Consider the following 22,484-nt stretch of genomic DNA (forward strand, 5'->3'; position numbering starts at 1 on the left):
GGCCAGAATACAGACCCTAGGGAACCACGGTCAACCAAGTCTTCTGATTCATATATTTGTAGGGACTGGTCTACAAGATACGCTACACCACAAAGACACCCATGTACCTGTCAAACTACTTCCAGAACGTCAATAATGTCCACAATCGCAACAAAGCTCCACTAATCACGTTCAACCCAGATTTGGCTCAAACAAGGGGTTAAATTTGTTCTCCTGCTATGCCACAAAAATGAGGAACGTCCTACCAACAGTCATAAAGGAGTGTAAATCCCTACTCCCCTTCAAAACCGTTCTAAAAGAGCACTTACAGGTGGCTGTAATTTGAAACTGTCCCCTGTAAAAAAAACTATGCCCCCCCCCCCGAACTGCAGTGTTTACTGTACATGTTTTTAGATTTCTAACTGTTTATATGATGTTTTGCATAGTATTGTATATTTGTCACTAAATGTTTCGATGAATTGAGTACAAAGGACCCCAATGGAAACAAGCCATAGGCTTTCTTAGCAGACCTTGTATTGAACTGTACTTTCCTGTGCTTTTTTTTTTGCAAACTGCTAATAACGTATTCAATCAATCAATCAATATATAAATGTATAATCCTGTTGATTATTGTGTTCTGTATCTCGGCAGCGGCTTCATTGAAAAGGAGGGCCTGCCCCTCAACTGTATTCCGAGTTGAAATAAAGGTTATGATGATGATGATGATGATGAAAGTATAAAGGGTTTAAGTGAAAGTGGTTGCACATATACAAAACCTTTTTCAACAACACACTTTTTTTTCCTCCAAACAACAGCAAGGTCATCAGGAGCCATTGGGGGGTTTAACATCTTACTTAAACACCCAACCGACACGATGCCCAGAGTGCAGATCGAACCGAGAACCTCTCCGTTCCCAGACAAGTCACTTTGCCTGCTGAGCCACTGCAGGGTGTTGTGTAGTGTGAAATGAGAACAGGGATTTGAGGAGGACAACGCAGGGATGAAACAAGCCCATCTTTGATGACAGACTTAGCCGTGCGTGTGCTTACATGTCAGGGGGATGCTGCGCTACACTGTTCAGACAGGAGAAACAAGTCATCTGGCCCGCTGGTATAATGCAGACAATTTGTTCACCTGTGTATTCATAACAACCTATCCTCAAAAGAGCAAACAACTGCTACAGTCTCTGACAGTGTTGGAAGAAGTACTCACATTTCTTACTTAAGTAAAAGTATTAATGCCACAAGGTAGAAATAGAAATGTTAAGTAAAAGTACAATATTCAAAATGTACTTGAGTATAAGTGTATGTGTTGACATCAAAATATACTTGAAGTACCAAAAGTAAAAGTACTCGTTACGCAGAATGTGCCATTTCGCAAGTTTTCAAAATGTATAGAAATATTTTGAAAATAGCAGATCTACAAGCTCACAGCTTGTAGTGCTGTAAAGTAACTAAACTAAGTATGTACTCAAGTACTGTACTTACCGTAAGTACAATTTTGAGGTACTCCAGGAAGTACTCCAGTAAAGTAAAGAATACCTACAGTACCTGAGTACATGTACTTAGTTTAGTTACTTTTCACCACTGCACTCTGATAATTAACATGTTGACACAATAAGTGAGGTATGTGAGCCATAGGGTTGACCATAAATTGACGCTTTTGGTGCATAACGAAAATTCTGCAGTGGTATATGGGTCAAACGTCTTCCTAATGGCGACCAGTGCTGAGTCACGCATTTAAATCGCAATTGTTTGTGGCTTGGTGACAGGCAGCCATGCAGAGATGGGAACCCTTGCTGGTGTGTGTTGTACAAAGCCATGAGCAATCTAGGGCTCTCCTAGTGACAAGTGGCATTCCACACATGAGCTGAGTGAGTCATAAACAAAAGCCCAGAGGGGGGGGGGAGAGAGAGAGAGAGAGAGAGAGAGAGAGAGAGAGAGAGAGAGAGAGAGAGAGAGAGAGAGAGAGAGAGAGAGAGAGAGAGAGAGAGAGAGAGAGACATGCAGAGGTTTTCCAAGTTGTGAGCCGGACTGCCTCTGGGGGGGTTGGGGCTCTTTGGCTGGTTTTTATATTGTAGTATTGTTACTTTTACTTAAGTAAAATATCTGATTACTTCTTCCACCACTGGCTGGTTGTAGCGTCCTCATTCTGGGACGAACATTCTCGACACGCTGTGAGCTTGTAGATCTGCTATTTTCACCAAAGAGATTTGGAGCTGAGGGTGGAAAAAAGAAGCGGACCCTGGGGGACTCTGGTCAACTAAGTATATAGGGCTTTTAAGGCGGTTAAACTGGCAGGGTGTGAGGCTTCTGCCTCTGCCAGTTTACAGCATTCATCCTTCCATTACACACACAGCAGATCCACAGCCAATTCCACATGTACAGACAATGAACGGGCAGGGTTTGCAAAGCAAAGGGTGAGAGGGAAGGAGAGGCCAGCAGTTCAATTCTCTTCTATGTTCTGTCAGCTCTGCAGAGCTGAATACCAACATGACATGTCTTGAGTGTCTAGTGCGCTGTCACTCACTAAGCAAAGCATAAACAAATACTAACATAAGTAGCAAGTCCGTACGGTGCTCAGACCCACAACCTTGGTGTTATTAGCGCCATGCTCGAACGCACACTGAGCTATCATAATCAATCACACCCCTGACTTTCCACAGAAGCAGCTAGAGCAGGGGTGTCAAACTCACCTTTTTGAGGCCAATGCGCCCCCCAAAGAGGTCCAATGCGGCCCCCAACATGGCTTTCAGAAAAGTTAAAACATACTACCTATTACTCCCCTCCTTCTTCTTAATAATTAACAACATCTGTAAAGTGATATACTATAGTTAAGGCAATGACTGAGACAGCAGGTTGGAAAAAGCCAGTGACAGCGGTTTACGTGAACGCGCACAAGTCACCTTTCGCCCTCACTCCGCTAGAGTGATGTTTCAGGTACATAAAGCCACTTTCAGACATGCACTGTATTATGGAAGTTTTCCAGACTTTAAACGAAGGGGCTGTATGTTTAAACGCAATATTCCGGCTCAGTAGGATCGGACATGCAACAGACTTTATGCTGGCAGGACCCTTGACGTAAAAGGATAGTTCACCCGCAAAATGACTTTTTTTCCTATTGATTAGTCACCCCATGGAGACTTGACCGGCAGCGGTTCCAGTAGGAGACACAAAGAGTCTCCTTTGTATCTCTTACCGGAACCACTGCCTACCGGTCATCAAATTATTGGCTTAGTTAGGAATGCGACAAAAACAAAATAATTGTCTCCATGGGGTGACTAATCAATAGAAAAAAAGTGAGAGATACAGTAGTTAACTGAAAATCTAGTTTCATTCAGCTTTTTATTAGCGTTTGAGTTGGAAATATTCACTGATGGAACTTCCATGAAATGGCTCATAACAAGCGAAACAAAACATGAACGTCTCTTTAGTAATTGTAGACATTGAGCTACATGTACGTGCACTTGTCTGTACATGAAGACCAATGTTATTTTTCCAGCTTGGAGGACGGGCGGCTCGTTTTAATTAAAAGTAAATTAACTCGTTTGTCTACATTAGGCCTACTATGGTAGGAAAGATGTTTTGTATGGGTGCATCAATGGGAGACCACATGTCAAACAGTCTGTGGAAGGAAGTAAAAAAATGATTGCATTTGTTTTATTTCCTCGCATCAGCATCTCCCTCACGCTGTTATATTTAAGTGGGAGTAGCTAGCTAATGTGTGCGTCTACTACCCAGACATCGCCCCTCACCTTATCAAACAGAGTATATACCTTAACTCATTAAGACCGGGAATGCATCTGTGTCATTTTTAGATTTCTTTGGCTATTCAAAATGAGCAGATATACAAGCTCATAGCGCTGCACCGAGTGCCGCACTATTTTTAACTCCAATATTTGCTTCTGGGGGGGGGGGGGGGGTCCCTGGAACAAAAACATTTTGAGATGGGGGTCCGGGGCCAAATACATATCTAAAAATGTTTTCTAAATCCTAACAGTATGTTGCTATATGCAGTGGTGCTCCAACTTTACCATGTCAAGGACCCCCAAAATTATATGTATTTGGCCGAGGACCCCCATCACAAAATATGCTGTTCCAGGGACCCCCCAGAAGCTCAGATCGGAGTTAAAAATGTTCGCTTAAAAATATATATATTCAAAGATTTGCACAAATGTTCACGATTTTTCCCAAAAATTGCAGATCTACAAGCTCATAGCGCTAACTATGAGTTTGTAGATCTGCTATTTTTTGAATGGCCATGCGTTAACCCAGTCTTAATGGGTTAACGCATCTGAAACGGACATTCTCCTGTTGCATGCTACATGTGTGAATCCCCCAGATATCTTCCAGTGTTCATATGAGAGAAAGTGGCTTAAGAGAGACTACCAGGCCATATCAGTGCGTTAAGGAGAGAGATAAGGGGTAAACCCAGAGATAACACACCTCCAGACCTCTTCTGGTCAGTGACTATATTGTCTACCACACACGCTCATACGCTGTGTTCTAAGCCTTCGCATCGGTGAAATAGCTCTACAGGATGAGACACACACACACGCACACAAACAGGAGGATCAATATAGCCGTTACATCAGCTACCAGTTAATTATAATGGTTGAAGCGGGTGCAGGGAACATGCTTCAGTAGTCATTGCCTGCGGGTTGCAGTACAAGAGTCATTAATTGCCAGATTTGCCAGACGTGTAAAAGGGATTTATACACAGCTCTGCATATCTCAGTCAGCTACAAGGCTGTTCCAAATGGAATACAACCCGGAATAAACCCTGATGACTCAGAGTTCCCCCGTGTTATACACTAGTATCATGTTCCCAGATGTTTCACAGTGTAAGCGTTCCCAGATGTTATACGATATGGTGGTATCTTGCACACAACGTATACTGTATCAGTTCCCGTAGTGTAGTGGTTATCACGTGTTCGCCTAACACGCGAAAGGTCCTCAGTTCAAAACTGGGCCGGAACATGGTTTCCTTTTTGCGTGTGTGTGTGTGTGAGGGTAGAGATAAGAGGCCATCTGCCCGTGATCAGAAGGTCACTGGTTCCCCTCCCGGCCCCGGTCTACACATAATGTATGTGTCCAAGTGTCCCTGACATAAGACACTTAACCTCAAACAGAATGCTCTCTCTCCATAACCATCTAAGCAGCAGAAGCTGAAAGTGAAATTCCCCTGCCGGATTCATAAATGCCTGTCTGCCCATCAGAGAGTATAGCTGGTTGAGAACTCTCCTACCAGACCATTACTACATTCTACAGCTTCAGTTGGTTGTTGTTATCTTAAGCCTAGTTCAAAGTACCAAAGATTTGTAATGAGACGAAACCCGATTTAAGCCTCATTTATACTTAAATAGCCGATCTACAAACTCGGCGCGGATGCAACGCGTTCTGAACTTGTAGGAAAAAATTACCCCTAATGTGTCAAGCCAGACCCTTTCCTCAAAATTCTGCAAAGAAAATTTAAAAGTAGACAAAAAAACATTATTTTCTTATGTGTCCCTCCCAGCCTGTGACTTTGAACACACACCTGGCAAAATATAGTTAAAGAGAGAGTGCAGTTTGCTTTCCAGACATGCTGTCCAATTAAAGATGGGAGTTAGCCACGGTCTAGGCTGTCAATTCTATAGAGCTGAACCCCACCCACCCAGTTATGCACAGACAGAGGCTTTGACTGGCCAACATGTGGTCAGAAGAAGACTATACACAGAGTTTGTGAGGAGAGGGCAGTGTGGAGCGCCCCTGCCCCACAGAGCTCTTTTGTTAGCTGTCCGGCTATTAGCATCTCAATATCAATAGAACAAGCCACTCAGGATGGCGTTCCAACATCAGATTACAACTAATGACCACAGGTCCACTATACAATGCTCCAGACTGTCAGTATAATAGACATTGTAATGATGATGTCACATCACAGCGTGGAAGAGGTTTCTTGAGCCAAGATTGTCAACGACTTCTGACTATTGTCGTCAGATGGCTGAATCAAGTGGTTCCCAAACGTTTTAGCTCGAGACCCAAAAGAGAAATTGTATGTCTCCTCTCGGCACTGTGAGCTTGTAGATCTGCTATTTTCACTACTTCCTTTTTTTCTTTACTAATTTATGGAATTATTTTTATTTTATTTTATTTATGAAATCCTTCTGAAAAATGTTTGAAATTGATTTTATTTATTTATTGTGGAAATAATAATTATTAAAAATGAGATGTAGGAAACAAAAAAATAATGGGATACTTGCGACCCATACAAATTTGTCCACGACCCACAAATGGGTCCAGGCCCAGCGTTTGGGAACCACTGGGGCTAAAAGTTTCCTTTAGTGGCCTTTTTAACCTGTATGAATAAATGAATAGTGTGGCATGCACTGACACAGCCCACGTTATGGCTCTGTTGTTTCATCACTAGCCAAAATGTATTTTTTGTACCACAACACATGGCAAAATTATAACGAATCAATATTCATCATGACATGACTTTGTAAACAACATCTTGAACTGTCCAAGTCAAACTAAGCCTTGCTCAAAATAGAAATATCCACCATGCACTGAAAAATTACCCAACAGATGTCCCAGGCTGCTGCCGAACAACAAGTGTATTTAACCCATTCAATACGGGAACGCATCTATAAAATGTCTTCAGATTTCAATTCGATGAATTGAGTACAAAGGGAATGGAAGCCATAGGCTTTCTTGGTGTTTAAAATCCGCTTAGCAGACCTTGTATTGAACTGTACTTTCCTGTGCTTTTTTTTGCAAACTGCTAATAAAGTATTCAATCAATCCCAACCATAGATTGCTATAATATCAGTGGTTCTAAAACTTTGTCATGTCAAGGACCCCCCAAATTGTATTTGGTCGCGGACCCCCATCTCAAAATATTTTGTTCTAGGGACCCCCAGAAGCAAAGATTTGAGTTACAAATGTTCGCTTTTAAAAAAATATATATATTCAAAGATTTGCACAAATGTTCATGATTTTCCTAAAATAGCAGATCTGCAAGCTCATATCTGCAAGCACCGAGTGCCGCGCGCTATGAGCTTGTATATCTGCTATTTTTGAATAGCCAAAAGTACAAAATAATGGCTTAATAGCTAAAAATCTAAAATGACACAGATGTGTTCCCGGATTGAATGGGTTAACGATTTTTTCCCATGTCCACCCTACTGAAGGGTCCATGGCGTTCCTCTCACCCATCTGTTGCTGAAATATGCTGTAAATCCTCCATGTCATATCCCACTGGACGCTCACTGGGCTGGCTGGCTGGTGGGCGGGTGGGTGGGGGTGACCTCATAGTCCCTCTAAAAATGACTGGTATGCTCCTCTGTGTGATTACTGTGCATTCTGGCACCCACAGACAGTGTATAAATAAGGCATTTTGACTATAACACCACCCGGCCCGAAACAGAATGACTGCTATAAAGATGCTCGATCAGTTCAGCTATGAGAAGAAACCTGGGCATATTATACACCCAGCTGCATCTGCGTTTAAGGTCAATCCTACTATAAATACTACTGTCTACTGCAGTGGTTCTCAGACTGTGGGTTGGGACCCCGGATAAGGACTTTTATGACTTTTTAAAACCTTAAAAAAGACCATTAAAAGAGACCGGCATTACTGCATCAAAAGTAATCAACAAACTATACAATAAAAACTGGTCAAACATTGGCCAAAGTGTCAAATAATATAAAAAATAGGCAACAATGTTTTAAATAGCCGATCTACAAGCTCACAACGCCTTGCGCTGTGAGGTGTTGTGAGCTTGTAAATCTGCTATTTTCACAATATTTATCTGTGTAACCGAGTCAAACTAAATGCAATGCCTCAACTCCTACAATTCCAAGTGCTTATCAGGGTGGGGGGCCCCCAATTCAAATATGATTATTTTGGGGGGTCACGGCCTGAAAAGGTTGAGAACCACTGGTCTACTGTACTATCCTACGTCCTACTATGTCCTTTCGTCTGTCCTTAAGGTCTTCATCCATGTTTCTCCTCAGTGGGTTCACTGGGTTGACCAATCGATCTCAACACATGGGCATTGGTCATTGGCAATTTGGCACATGAAGGGAGTGAGGAACAATCAACAATGCTTCACTTTTCCCAAATGTAAGCTGTAATACTGCTGTGAGTTGAGCTGTTGAGAGTGACTCAGGGTTAATGGATTGGCAGGTGCCTCCAATGATCTAATTGTGCTCTTGTCTTTATAGTAGCATGTTGCACCTGGGCTTCGAGGCCACAAACAAACAATGCTGGCAGAGAGAGAGAGAGATCTGGCTCAATGGTGCAAAGTTGTTTGATTTAAACACACAGCAAGCAGCAGACCTAAGGTTACATGTAGACTTGGTGTAGTGTGTGAGTGGACAATAACGTGCAGAAGCTTTCATTACAAAATGGTAGAAATTGTAGAACCCACAGTAGCAGGTTCGGTGTGCTACAGAGACTTGACTATGCATGTTTCTCCTCAGTGGGTTGGTATATTAAACTTAAAATTGAATGCATTACCTTGTTTACCTTGCGTAATACTGTAAATCACTCTGGATTAAGAGCATACTGCTAAATGCCTAAATTGAATGAAGCTGAGTTGTACCATTTACTAAATTTAGCTTTTTTTGCCACGGGCTATGGGATCTAGTGCCAGTTGCGATACACAAGTCTAAAATCTGCTCATAGATTGGGCGCACAAAGTCCTGGTATGGACTAGTAACAATAATTGAGTGAGGGGAGATAATACTAGAGTGTGACTGAACGCCTCCTGTTATGATGCTGATGACAGGAGTGAAATGAGACTCTGTAGAGCACGTGTGACCCTAATCATCCAGACGACAGACACCAAGCAGGTGGCTCTGGCCTTTGTCACAAACCTCACTTTCTTCCAACAATGGCGCCTAATTGTCACTTATCGGTTACAAAAACCACAGGTTTTTGGAGATATTGTTGAGGAGACTGGTGTCTGTCCGCTGAATGATGTCTGGTGAACATCAATCGCTTGAGCGCCGGCTGGCGTCTGATCAGGAGGAAGTGTCGAGCAAGGCTGAGCGTGCGACATCACTGAGGGAGGGGGGAGACTGGACCGTGACTCGTCGTGATGAGTAAGGCTGGGAGATGATTGATTCATTTGAATCTCACAATATCTTTTACCAAATACCTCTCTTGATATTGTGGGGGTGACTATTGGTGCTTTCACAGAATTATGTACACAGTGAGGCTTTTGATAACTGGTCATCAGTAATGCCTATAATATCTAAGGTCAAGGAAAATAATAGAACCTCTAGAACAGCCGTGCGAGTTCGGAAAATGACAACTTAAATGTAATGCTTTAAATCCCAGACAATACACACCCGCATCACCACATTGATTATATCCCAGCCCACAACACCAAGAATGAAAGAAGTCCAGAGAATCTTCCTTTAGATGTTACAACAATGGGGGTGGAGGGATTAGACATCTGTGTTTGCAGCACAACTGACCCTGGTTATTTGCTAAGCAAATTACGGGTAGAGTGTGTGTTTTGTGTATTTTGGCGCGCGTGCGTCTAAACCTCTCAAACTACCAGCTCCTATCCAGCACCGATGCACAGGGAACTGGACTGTGTGCAGGGCGCCACACGACTCAGGAGCAACATCAAAGGCGCTGCATGCATCTAAACTATCTTCTGCGGGGCTTATCCACATATTCCTGAAAGCACTTTAGCATCAGATGCAAGTCAAAGGCAACTCTTAACAGCTTATGAAAGAAACTGTATTATTACATTAGGCGTTCTTTTACTGACTGCACTGTGTTGCACTGACGTTCCAGTTGACTGGAGCTGTGCTGTGAGGAATGCTATGCATGACTAAGTGAATTTGTAGACTGAGTGAGCTTCCTCCCTGACCAAATAAGTTGATAAGAGAAATACTCTTTACTTTGTCTGAATGAAGATGTATTCATCTGTACTTTAATGAACTCTTTCGTCAAGTTCGAAGTGACTATAGTGCACCTGCAGTCTTGTACTGTATCATGTACTGTATGCATCGTTGAGGGAACTAGTGACAAAGTTAAGTATAGGATACATTTTTGTTGTGCAGGTGATATAAACAAAAGCATCAAAAACGTGGTCATTGTCTGTCTTTGGGACTTGGAAGCTTGTGTCAGTGATTATTCAATGACAGGGCTGGATGAACAGATTAAGTTAACATCTTTAGCCTCAAGGTTTTCTGCAAGAGTTACAATACATTATAAATGTAACATGAAAAAAGTAAATAGGATGACACAGAGGTGACATGAGATGAGTGCTGGCATCCTGGCAGACAGTTCGCCACGTTCTACCAGTTGTGGAAAAAGTACATTCCTTTACTTAAGTAAAAGTATCAATACTGCAATGTAGAAATAGTAAAAGTATTGGTATCAAAATGTACTTAAAGTACCAAAAGTAGAAAGTACTCATTATGCACAATGTCCCTTTTCAAATGTATAAAAATATTTTAGGTCGGCTATTTTCAAATGGCCAAAATGTTTATGGCTGAAGTGAGTAATGTATGTTTTGAAATAATCAAAATCTACAAAATAACTAGTAACTAAAGTTTTCAAATAATTGCAGTGGAGTAAAAGTACAATATTTGCCTCTAAGATCTACAGTGGACGGAGTAGAAAATTGGAGATACTCCAGTAGAGTAAAAAATACCTCAAAACTTCACTAAAGTACAGTACTCGAGTAAATTTACCTAGTTACTTTACAGCACCGAAAACTGCGTCTTTTACAAAGAAAAGGGCGACATTTAGTGAAACGCAACAGACATTGAAACACAGTACCAAACGAACTGCTATGGTTACATTGTTGCTCCCCTGAAACAAAAGTAGCTAAAGTATATGTACAGTTACAGTAGGCTACATTACATATAGGCTACACCTCTCTCTCGTGGTATAAACTCAATAAAAAAAATGCTTTAAAACGCATTTGCACTCACCATTTTAAGACTCCTGGCCAAATCAATGACGTATCCTCTACTCTGTCCCACTTCTAACATGTAAGAGTCAATCGAATCAGTGACAAACATTAATGAATCATGCATTACAACTAAAATCAAAACATCTACTTTTCTCTGTCTGTCTCACTCCAACTTCTTCTCGGTGCAAACTGTCTCACTCGCTCCTCCATCCTCGACAAGGCCCGCCTCCTCCTCCTAAGCAGCTCATTGGTGGACATTTGGGATTCGACCATTTGATTGGCTGCGGGGAGCTGTCCGTCACATTTCCCAAAGTCTTCTCCCGTAGGATGGAATACATGCGTTCCGATCAGTCCCACGTGACCTTGTGTGAGGTGGCTCCCTCCCTTGGAAACAGCTGTGCTGCTGTGGCCAGTGGCGCTACAGAAGTGGTTTCTCAACCCTTTCAGGCCGTGACCCTCCAAAATAATCATATTTGAACGGGGGACCCCCCAATATAATCATATTTGAACTGGGTGGGGAGTCGGAGACCCCCCAAAATAATCATATTTGGTATTTTTTTTCTTTTGTTGAAGTATTAAAAAGGTCTACTCTTAAAAGTCCTTATACATTGTCACTTCACTACAAAGAAATTTACTCCATGAAGTGTAGATGTCAGAGGTTTTTTCTTTTTTCTTCATCCCAAAAGTCTGCTGTAACCAAATGGACTCCTCTGTTTAATTAACTATACAATAATAAGCAGCCGTGGGTGAACCTGACAACTGTCTGTAGCAGAGGCAACCGATCAAGCACACCACTGCGACAAGGCACCTTTGGGCCCTCAGCAGGTGTCTTCTAGTGCGCTGCACAGTGGCTGCACTGGGACCAAGCGTGCCTTGTTTTTAGTAACTGTGTACTCGTACCTGTGACATTCATTGTAACTTGTATTTGTATTTGTACTGCATACATGGCTGCTGGGTCGCAAGACAAATTTCCGTGTGAACTGACAATAAAGTATTATATCATATCATATTTTGAGTTGTTCTTTTGTATTTTAGCATAGAAAATGTCAAAGTAATCCAGCAATGAACTGTAGGAGGACTGGGATTCAAACATGGAACCTCTGTTATGAAAGTCTGATCTTCAGACCACTGCAGCATCTCTCACTGTAGGTAACTCCTGGTGCTTTTGATTAGTTATTTTGTATTTTAACTTTGAAAAAGTACCACCCCAGATAGCAAAAGTTGTTAAATCAACGTCAATGTTTGTTTAAGGTTGAAGATTGATGGTGGATCCAGACTACACTAGCGATTTGTTTACATTCGACCGCATGGCTCATTTGCATAAGACTGCCTTGCCCCACTGGAATACAGTGACTGATATGAATTAATAATATACTGGACCATACGTAAAATGAAGAATACCTTGTGATGTCAGCGACATTTTATTACAAATGAAAATTAAAATAAGAGAGTGCAGTAACAATACATTTTCGTATAGCAGCAATTTTGCATGTAGGCCTATATATTGTCTGGCGGAAACCTCATTATGGCCAAAACTGTTACCTTTCAGCATAAACATTCTGCGTTCGGAAATTACGCACCTGAGCACACTCAAAAAACAGCAGACTCACCAAAAATAGGGAAAAAAACAAGACTCTCGCAACAAAAATCGGCAAGACACACTATCTCCTGTTTACTTCCCGTATCTGCATAGTCTCGCGTAGCTAGCTGCGTGAAGTGGGCGGACGCCTTTTTAGGAGACCGGAAGCAGGTTGGCGTCCACCCACTTCATGCAGAAAGCTACGCGAGACTATGCAGATACGGGAAATAAACAGGAGATAGTGTGTCTTGCTGATTTTTGTTGCAAAAGTCTTGTTTTTTTTCCTATTTTTGCTGAGTCTGCTGTTTTTGTAGTGTGCTCAGGTGCGTAATTTCCGAACAGCGACGCAGAATGTTTATGCTGAAAAGTAGCAGTTTTGGCCATAATGAGGTTTCCGCCAGACAATATATATTTATATTTATATTGTTGCAAAATTGCCGCTATACGAAAATGTATTGTATTGTTTGTATTGTTGTAAAATGTATTGTTTTTATGGACTTTCAAAAAGCGTTAAGCAGAATGGGGTTTAAGTAAAACCTGATAAAAGTGTCAAACTCCCAAAATCCACCAGAATACTGGAAATTACATCTACTCTGTTAAAAATGTCCTGGGGGGGGGGCCCAGCGTGGATGTTAGTATTCAAAACATGCTTCACAGTAAAAAAAAAACGGGTTTGAACCCATGACCTTCTTTAGCTCACATAGACGGTGGCTTAACACAGTGACCTACTGTGACACCTTCGAGATATTATATGCAGTTGATTTTTTTTTTGTATAAATATCGTTGTTTGTTGTGCTGTTGCTTGTCTGGATTGTTTGGAGCACAAAACTGCCTTTTTTGTGATAAATCTATTTGGCTTCTATTGCTTTTCAAGCTCAATAGCTTACTGTGCAGAGACACTCTCTACCCAATGCAAAGGTCCTGGGTTCATATCCCATATATAACTGATGTGCATTTGAAGAATCTTACAATTTCTTAATACTTTTGAAAGTATGAATTACGAGCCCTATTTCAAATATAAACATAGTAGATCTAATATAGTGAAAATAGCTTATCTACAAACTCACAACATGTCACATGTATGGAAATATCATATACATAACATATGAAATTATCAATTTGGTGTTGTACATTTTTGAGGGCACAAAAATGGCAAATGCCAGGACAAGAAGGCCATCAAATACCGTTATTTTTAAGGCCACGGAAATAAGTGAATTTAATTCAATTTAATATTTTTTTTCAAATGCATAATATAACTTTCAGTGAAAACTGAATGTTTTATTTCACAAAATAATGTATTGGTATTTACAAATTACCTATATTTGGTTTACAAAACAAACAGTGTACCCATCAGAGGGAAATATGGACATGAGTTTACCGAGCTGAGCTCACTATGCTACATGCCTGCCTAATGCCTATCACCTTTGGAGCAACAGAAAGCTCCTGTTGTATGAGTTGTAAGGGATTTTGTGTTGTATATAGTATATTTTAATGTATTGTACCTTTTAACTTTTGTATTCATGTGTTTTCGACTATTGTTTGGACCCAATGTTTAATACAATCGTGTCAATTAAGTAACTAACTAGAAAAGACTCATTTGAAGATGGGGATGTGGAGACGGGGCAGTTATAGGAATTCACAATCTCAACAAAAGACACAGGTTTAAAAAGCGCATTGACAGGAAAGAGGCAGAGGAGAAAACCATACAATAAGCTGGGGTAGTGTCGGCAGGGCATCAAACGCCACTGTGGCCTCAGGGCATGTCATTCTTTGAAGGGCAGGATGCCAAACTGAAGGGCAACGCGGTCAAGGCCTTTGTGGCTCCATGACATTCCTGCCCTGGCCCTGGGTGATGTTGGACAACAAGGGAATGGTCTCAGCACAACTCATTTTTAAAATATCCTTTTCATGATTTGTTACATTGACTTGTTTGCAAAGAAATAAACCCATTCCGATACATGATTGATAATATCCAGAAGTATATAATCTTAAGCCTTCTTATTCAGGTGTAAGTGAATATCTACTATGTATTTACTGTACCTGTACCTGTACCACTAGACAACTTACCTCTTTTCTCATGATTCTTTATTATTACTTTTAAATATCAGTGATGACACAGCTCAAGTTGGTCTGTTCAAAGGGCAACTGGTCTGTCCTATCCTGCCACCTAGAGGCCAGACATTCCACTGCATTCAATTCATGGACCGAAATAAGGTTATTATTGCAAGGAGGCAGATTAGCAGAAACAGTCTACACATTGAAACGGACATATACTTTTTCCGGATCCTTTTCTAATGTAAGAAAACACATTTTATTGGGTCAATTGTATCTCAAATGAATGCATTTTCAAAAGCAAACATGTTACAAGTTTTAGTATCATAAAGAATTTACAGTAGTCTGCTAGTCGCATACAGTCCCTAAACAAGGCCTTGTATTCATTTCTACAGAGTTAACTACACAATGTAACTGAAATGTAACAGCATGTAAACTAATTAAGAGCATAATTAGAATACATTGTTTTGTAGGGTTAGTTCATGGAAATGTTGCTGAACTTTGAAAATGTTATTGCAACCATCCATCCACACAACAACTGTGAATGTGTTTTGTATACAAGTGAGTACATACATGTTAACAATGCAATATCCCCAAAAAATCAAACATTCTTCAGAAAATCTGTGTTCACAAGTCCCATCACAGTACCAGCAGAGGGACCCAGTTTTAAACTGATAATTGTGGCATGGTGTCCAGGAGATGCAGAAGTCTGACACATTAATACTGAAAGGTAGGTACTACCATATCTTAGCTTAAAAAGGCTGAAGGCATATTAACATGAAATGAACATGCCGCACTGTTTACTCATCCTAACCCACCCACTAAAGTGTGTAGATTAAGGTGTCCAAATGTTTTATAATATCCATGTCAGTATTGATCCTCTATAAATGTAAAACAATTTCCATTATTCCACTCCTCAAACAAGATTAAAATGTGTCCATCACAGCCAAAACAGTGTTACAATAGACAATATCAAACCACATTGCCAGATTATCTGATACAATGAGACCATTGTATACAGGAACAACAAGGAAACAACACTCATGTCATTAAAGCATGTGACATAAGTAGAAAAACAAAGAGAGAAAAAAAAGGAAATAAATCAAGGTTTCATAAGAACTTTTAAGCTGTAATAGGACGTGATGTGTATTCTATTATTTGGCATTAAGGAGGTCAGATAATAGTGTTTTATCATTATGGAAAGGAACGTGTTATTGGTGCTTTTGTTCCCTGCATTGAACCCATCCTAACAATTAGGAGCAATGGGCAGATACTGAACAGCAGTCATACTGTAAATACAAAAAAAATACCTTATGGGCAGTGGTTTAAAGTAACTAAGTACATTTACTCAAGTACCGTACTTAAGTACAATTTTGAGGTATTCGTACTTTACTCAAGTATTTCCAATTTCCAATACTTTAACTTTTACTCCACTACATCTCAGAGGCAAATGTTGTTCTTTTACTCCACTACAATTATTTGAAAACTTTAGTTACTTTGTAGATTTGGATTATTATTACAAAACATACATTAATCACTTCCGCCCTATACATTTCGTCCATTTGAAAATAGACAAATTTCTTTTGAACCTTATGTGTGTGTTCGTTCCCAAACAGTGACCAGCTGTGCTCAGAGGCTGATGTTGGTGGCAAATAAGAATAGGTCAAAATAAAAAAAACATCCCAAGCGTAACATCCCATGGTAAATGTACCAGAACTTCTCCGCCCCTTTGCAACCCTCTTCATGAGCAGAGACTGTTCCTCAGCAGCAAGAAGAACGTTCATGTCAGACATCCTCCTCTCTGATGAAATTGGGTCCACAGTCCCAGAACAGTAACCATCTCCCAGTCCCAACGTGATCCAAGATTGAACTGATTCAATTGTCCAATTGGGCAAACACTCGTGACTTCCTCTTTAAACTGAACCCGTCATTCTGTCCCACCTGACCGGTGATGAAAAGAGTGTGTTTGTTGTACAAGGATCCGAGCGTGGGGCTAATTGGCTCAACTCTGACAAGGACCACATGTCTGTTATTACTCCATAACTGCCAAGCTCCCGCTCATACTTATACATGGTGCAGGTCGATTCTGACACGAAGACGTTGTGTTTTGCAAGTATGATTTAAAAGAAAGAACTGGGGTCTCATGGTCCGATGGCTTTAATTACAGTGAACGAATGACCCAGCTGGCTGTGGAACGCTAATAACTGCAGCACCACTACCCTGAGAGCACTGCCAAACCAGCCACCGCCCGTTCCGTAAAGTTACACCTCTCTGCCAACATCCAAGATGTTAAACTAGTTCCGTACAGTCACACTTCCCTGCTAAAAAAAACAAAAGATGTTACATCAACAGCCCCCAGAAACACTAGAACGAAGACAAATGAAAATGGCCTGTTAAAGGCTAACGGAAGACATGGTATTATTCACTAGATATTAGTGACCTATGGATCATGTCAGTCTAAATCCCCGCCAGAAATGGAGTTAAACCCAAACTAGTAGAGTCACTCACCACCCCTCACCACTTCACACATCCAGTACAAAAAAACTGTTAGTAAAGAAGTGAGACAGTTCCGTTGACCCAGTAAACAAACCCTCACCCCCAACCATGACTCAACATGGCAGCAGCGTTCAGTCAGTGTGGGGTTTGTTGTGCTCCACCGCGGAGCCGTTCTGGGGCGCCGGCTTGTTGCCAAAGTTCCAGTCGACCGGGTTGAGGAGCTGCATGGTCTTCTTGTGCGTCCAGAGCGGGTTGATGAGCACAGTGAGCAGGGTCAGGCCGCTGAAGAACAGCAGGCGCTGGGGCAGAGCCACGTGGACGTTGATCTCCTCCCAGTGGCACCAGGTCACCCACCACATGAAGTAGGTGAGCACCATGCGACAGTGGAACATGTGGATCATCACCCACTGGTTGGCCCTCCAGAACCGGCTCTGGGCCCAGCCCGCCTGGAAAGGGACAGAGACACGCAACGACCATGTTGAAAAAAAATAATGTGCTCATTGGTTTGCAATATATTTAACCACTTCTTAAACCGTATATACTTCATTGACCAGGATCCTCCAGGGCACAGGTTCTTAAAGTGGGGTCCGGGGACCCCCAGGGGTCCTTGAGGGAGTTCCAGGGGGTCTCCAGCAAAATGATAGTTAAGAACCAAATAGACCCTTATGGGTCTGTAACTCTGAGAGTGTAAAAATGGAACCAAATGGTTCCATTATTACACTCTCAGAGTTAAACCAACATTGATTTTACAATATGAATTGGGTTCCCAGAGATAGAAATGCCATTAAATGGGGTCCATAGCCAAAAGCATGTCAAACTGGGGGTCCTTGAAATTTAAATGGTTGAGAATCACTGCTAGAGCCATAAACGTCTTCTCTTATGGCATATCTTTTCAAATGGGGGTCCGGGGGCTAATATGTGTCAATTTGGGGGTCCTTGACATGAAAAAGTTTGAGAACAACTGCTCCAGGGGTCTATACGTCCCCTCCTTTTGAATCTCTATGCTGAAAATAGCACATCCATGAGCTCACAACGCTTTGCGATGTATTGTGAGCTTGAAGAATCAGCTATTTTCACAGAATGTGGTAAAAGGAATTATATCATTTAATTTGACATAATTTCATCACATTCTGCTTTTAAGCTCCATTCATATCTTGTATGACATTATTGGTATTGACACAGGGCTCACTATAACACATGCATAGGCTATATTGCAGTGTCCATGCTGAAAAGATAGATTCAGCCATAATTGGTAGATCAGTTGTTTATTTAGCGTCACTGTAGCTTACACTTAGCTTGGGGTTTATCTCTGAACTAAATACAGGAGGAGGAACAGAAACATTATGGCTCCATCTTTTACTGCACCTTCCTCTTTCTACGGCTGGGCTTATCAACTAAAAACCATAAAAAGGTGCAAAAATGTGTGACAAATAAGAGGAATTGAAAATTAGTCGTTATGCAATTTAACCCATTAAGACCTGGAACGCATCTGTGTCACTTTATATTTCTTTGGCTATTCAAAAATAGCAGATATACAAGCTCATAGCGCGGCACCGAGTGCCGCGCTATGAGCTTGTAGATCTGCTATTTTTGAAAAATATTGAACTTTTTTTGTTGTTGATTTTTTTCAAAAAACTTTTATGATTTAGGGAAAAGAATTAAGGATCGCCTCAGGTCTTAATGGGTTAATACCTCCACACACACACACGTGTGTCGTCACTGCTGTTGTATCCTATATTGACTCTAAATATAGTTCTTAAAATGGTGGTTATGTTAGTGACAGTGCTGTGGAAAGCCACAAAGCAAGCTTGTAAATGTGAGATGACTCAAAGATGATCACACAACCGGTCTGTGGTTTTTATAGACAGCAGAGCGATAGTCACACTTTGAAAACCAAATTTGCAATATCATACCACCTACATTTTGACACTGCTCCTACATAATCTAATAGTTTTTATGTAAAAGATTTTTATTTTCTGTCTTTCTTTTGCACTTTTTGGTTATATTGTGCAGTAAATTTAAAATAAAACTGCCCATGGATTATGGTAAGTTATAGGATTAGCCAACTCTGACACTTTTTGCAGTGGAAAGTTAAAAAGAGAGGGGTTACATGAGGTCATAAGATAAGACCTGCCCTTCAAGCAATAACTGTGGCTCACCACATAAACGGACGGTCCTGGAATGCTGTCATAAGATAAATTTACTCTCAATGAACAAAAGATTCTTGTTCACTCAAAGCAAAAAATATGAATGTCCCAGCGAGGCTAGGTGCAATGTTATCAAAGGTTAATAAAATAGGTTGTAATACAATACACGAGAGAGAGCGAGAGAGAGCGAGAGTGAGAAAAATGTTGTGCAAGATCTGTGTGGAGAAAAAGCAAACAGAGGGAGCAGTGGTGTAAAGTAACTAACTAACTAATATTAACCACTTTAGCCCTATTTTATACCTATGATCTACAAGCTCACAACGCGTCGTATCGTGACGCGTTGTGAGCTTGTAGATCTACTATTTTCAAACATTGTAGTACTTTTACTTTTGATACTTTAAGTACATTTCGATACCAATACTTTTGTACTTTCACTCAAGTAAATTTTGAATTCCGGACTTTGACTTGTAACAGAGTACTTCTACATGGCAGTATTGATACTTTTACTTAAGTAAAACATTTGAGTACTTTTTCCACCGCTGAGAGAGAGTGAAGAAAAAGAGAAGTGTATATTTCCCTCAAACAGGAAGCAGCCGCTCGTTACCTTCAGTAACATCCAGGAGACGCACGTGAACGGCGTGCTCATCTCCAGCAGCAGGGTGACCATGGGCAGGTAGTGACCCAGCGAGTCCCACACCACCGCCCCGGCGAACCCGGACAGGGCGAAGAAATGGTGCACGGCCAGGGGGAGGTCGAACGACCTGAACGCCAGGCTGGAGGCGTGGAGGGCTACGTTCTCGAACGTAAAAAAACCCGTGGCGGTGAGGAGGTTGAACCACGACCAGTCCTCCTGACCCCTCACCCTGTCCCGGGACACCGCCGAGTCGGAGGTGAGCGTCCGCAGGCCGGCCACCACGCTCTGGACGCCGAAGGCGGCCCGCGTGGCCGCCAGGTTCCAGAACACCTTCTCTCTGGCCTGCAGGGAGCGGTAGGTCTGGCAGAGGGCCGTCGACGCCAGGTGAGAGACGACGAACACGGCCGCGTAGAAGGCGAAGCCCAGGCCGATGACCTGGAGGCGCACGTCCCACGAGGAGTAGTCCATGCTGGGCTCACCGCCACCACCGGCGGCGGCCTGGTTCTCTGAGGACATGGATGTCAGGTCAGGAGAGGAACCCACTCATCGGCTGATAAGACTGGTTATGTGCATCGTAGGAAACACGCCGCAGTGACAGTGGCGTCCTGTAAAAGAACCGAGATTCTTTGTTATGTCACAGTGTATGCAAGAATACAAGCGGTTTTGACTCCTCAATATTGTAGCAACATGAGAAAACAGTAAAGAATTGCAAGTAGAGCACTAAAATATTAGAACCACTGCTGTGTGCATGTGCCCCCCCCCCTTTTGACATGAGAGAGCCAAAGAGCCAAATAATCAAAACAAAAATAAATTAGCCCTACCAGAATAAGGAAATGTATGAACTCTCTCTCCGTGTGTGTGTGTCAGGCAAGCTGACGTGACAGTGAACTTGATAGAAAGAGGAAGCCAAACTTGGTTTGACACCAAATAAACCACAAGACACACGCACGCACACACGCACACAGACACACATACACTTATTTGGATCTGCACAAAAAGCGCAATACACAATAGATCCTAGCCTCTTTCGGAACCCTTTTTTGTATTTGGGACCGTCATGGCAAATACAAAAAAGGTATACAGGGTTCCGAATAAAGGGTCTAAATAGATCCAAACACTGATCAGAAGAAGCTTACATTACGGTCAAACCAGATACTACTGCTGCACATGCTTATTAAACACACAGAGGAAAAATATAACATATATTGATGACATACTATATACAGAAATTTGACAGATGATTTTTTTCTCCTTTCCTCTATTAGCTACTCAAGGATATGTGAAACATGGTCTTCTCCAGATAGACAGACTGTCCATGATAGCTGAGACAGAACAGTATTTAGCCAACTTTTCTGTCTTTTGCAATCCTCACACACACACACACGCACACGCGCACACGCACACACACACACACACACACACACACACACACACACACACACACACACACACACACACACACAATCGGTGTTTCTAAATAATGTCTCGTTTACCCAGGACAACATGAGGACACTTTCACCTGATAAGATAAGATATGAGCACATTAAAGTGAGAGAAAACAAGGTTATCTTAGTTTCGTCAGATACTAACTAGTCTCTGATGTTTTGTACAACTCAAACACACAGAACAACAACAACACAACAACATAACGGGAGCGAATCGAGCCGAGCTCTAACAAAACAAGCTGTAAGGTAACAGTTATTTCCACTTACCTCCTCATAGAAGCTGTTATAATGGTAGAAGCAGCAGCACGATCAGAGGACTGAATGTCCCAGAAGAGACTCAGAACACTGAGAACACACACAGGGGAGCAGCGGTGTGTTGACACCGCACCGCTTGGGTTTAGTCACGTGACCTGCACACAGGAAATCCCGCCCACATCTGGTTTTCTCCGATCCCATTGGCTCTATGTAGCGGAGCTACACAGCCAATCAGAGGACTGTCTATGACCAAGCAATGCGTAAATAACGATAACTCTAAGGTAAATGATAGGCAAGTACCAGTGGTGGAAAGTAACTAAAGTTGATTTAAAGTAGACATGGGGACAAGTTTTGTGCAGTCCGATTAGCTCAGCTGGTTAGAGCGTGGTGCTAATAACGCCAAGGTCGTGGGTTCGATCCCCATATTGGACACAGTATTTTTTTTGTATGTGAGCCAGAGGTGGAAAGTAACTAAGTACATTTACTCAAATACTGTACTTAAGTACAGTATTTTTTACTTTACTGGAGTATGTCACGGGGCAACCCGTGCCCTATATAATAGACATTAATGAGGAACTTTACATGCACACACAGCACAACTGCTTCCCAATGCATTTACCAGCAAGCCTGCTGGGAACAGTATTTAGTAGTGTTGTATTGCATGTGTCCTTATATGGATATATCTGAAGACATTCTAACACTCAGTGACTGAAAAGGGTTTTTAAATGTTTATTGATTGACACTGTGTGGGCAAGTTGAATTGTTTGGGGGTCACCTGTCTCTCCTCTCTGCTGGCAATCCTTTTGATTGGAATGGGCCAAGCACTGTAGAGGAGGAGGGGTGCGTGTTTATGTTGGTATTATATTGTCTTTAGTTGATAATTGGTGAATGAATTGGCGCATGGGAAACATTGTAATGAACATATTTGACTTACTTCATTATGACATAATTGTGTAAAATATCTCATGGG

General features: G+C 41.7%; 2 protein-coding genes across 3 annotated transcripts in view; both read right to left on the bottom strand.

Annotated features, from left to right (window-relative positions):
- The window catches only part of arhgef10 (Rho guanine nucleotide exchange factor (GEF) 10), a 235,584-nt gene extending 224,519 nt beyond the window's left edge, over window positions 1-11,065 (bottom strand). For both annotated transcript variants that reach the window (XM_080413203.1, XM_080413202.1), the window contains exon 1: window positions 10,926-11,065. The gene's annotated coding sequence lies outside the window, so the exon portion shown is untranslated. The remainder of the gene's footprint in view (window positions 1-10,925) is intronic.
- A 3,567-nt stretch (window positions 11,066-14,632) lies between these two features.
- On the bottom strand, window positions 14,633-21,665 carry cln8 (CLN8 transmembrane ER and ERGIC protein). The gene is made up of 3 exons (XM_080413690.1): window positions 21,527-21,665; window positions 19,785-20,419; window positions 14,633-17,479 (listed from the first exon to the last, which is right to left on the bottom strand). Exons 2-3 carry the CDS (start codon window positions 20,328-20,330, stop codon window positions 17,165-17,167), a joined length of 861 nt encoding a protein of 286 aa, XP_080269816.1. The 5' UTR covers window positions 20,331-20,419; window positions 21,527-21,665; the 3' UTR covers window positions 14,633-17,164.
- Window positions 21,666-22,484: the final 819 nt, after the last annotated feature.

The sequence above is a fragment of the Gymnoscopelus braueri genome (genome assembly GCF_963280865.1).
Source record: "Gymnoscopelus braueri genome assembly, chromosome: 19".
In the NCBI taxonomy this organism is placed as follows: Eukaryota; Metazoa; Chordata; class Actinopteri; order Myctophiformes; family Myctophidae; genus Gymnoscopelus; species Gymnoscopelus braueri.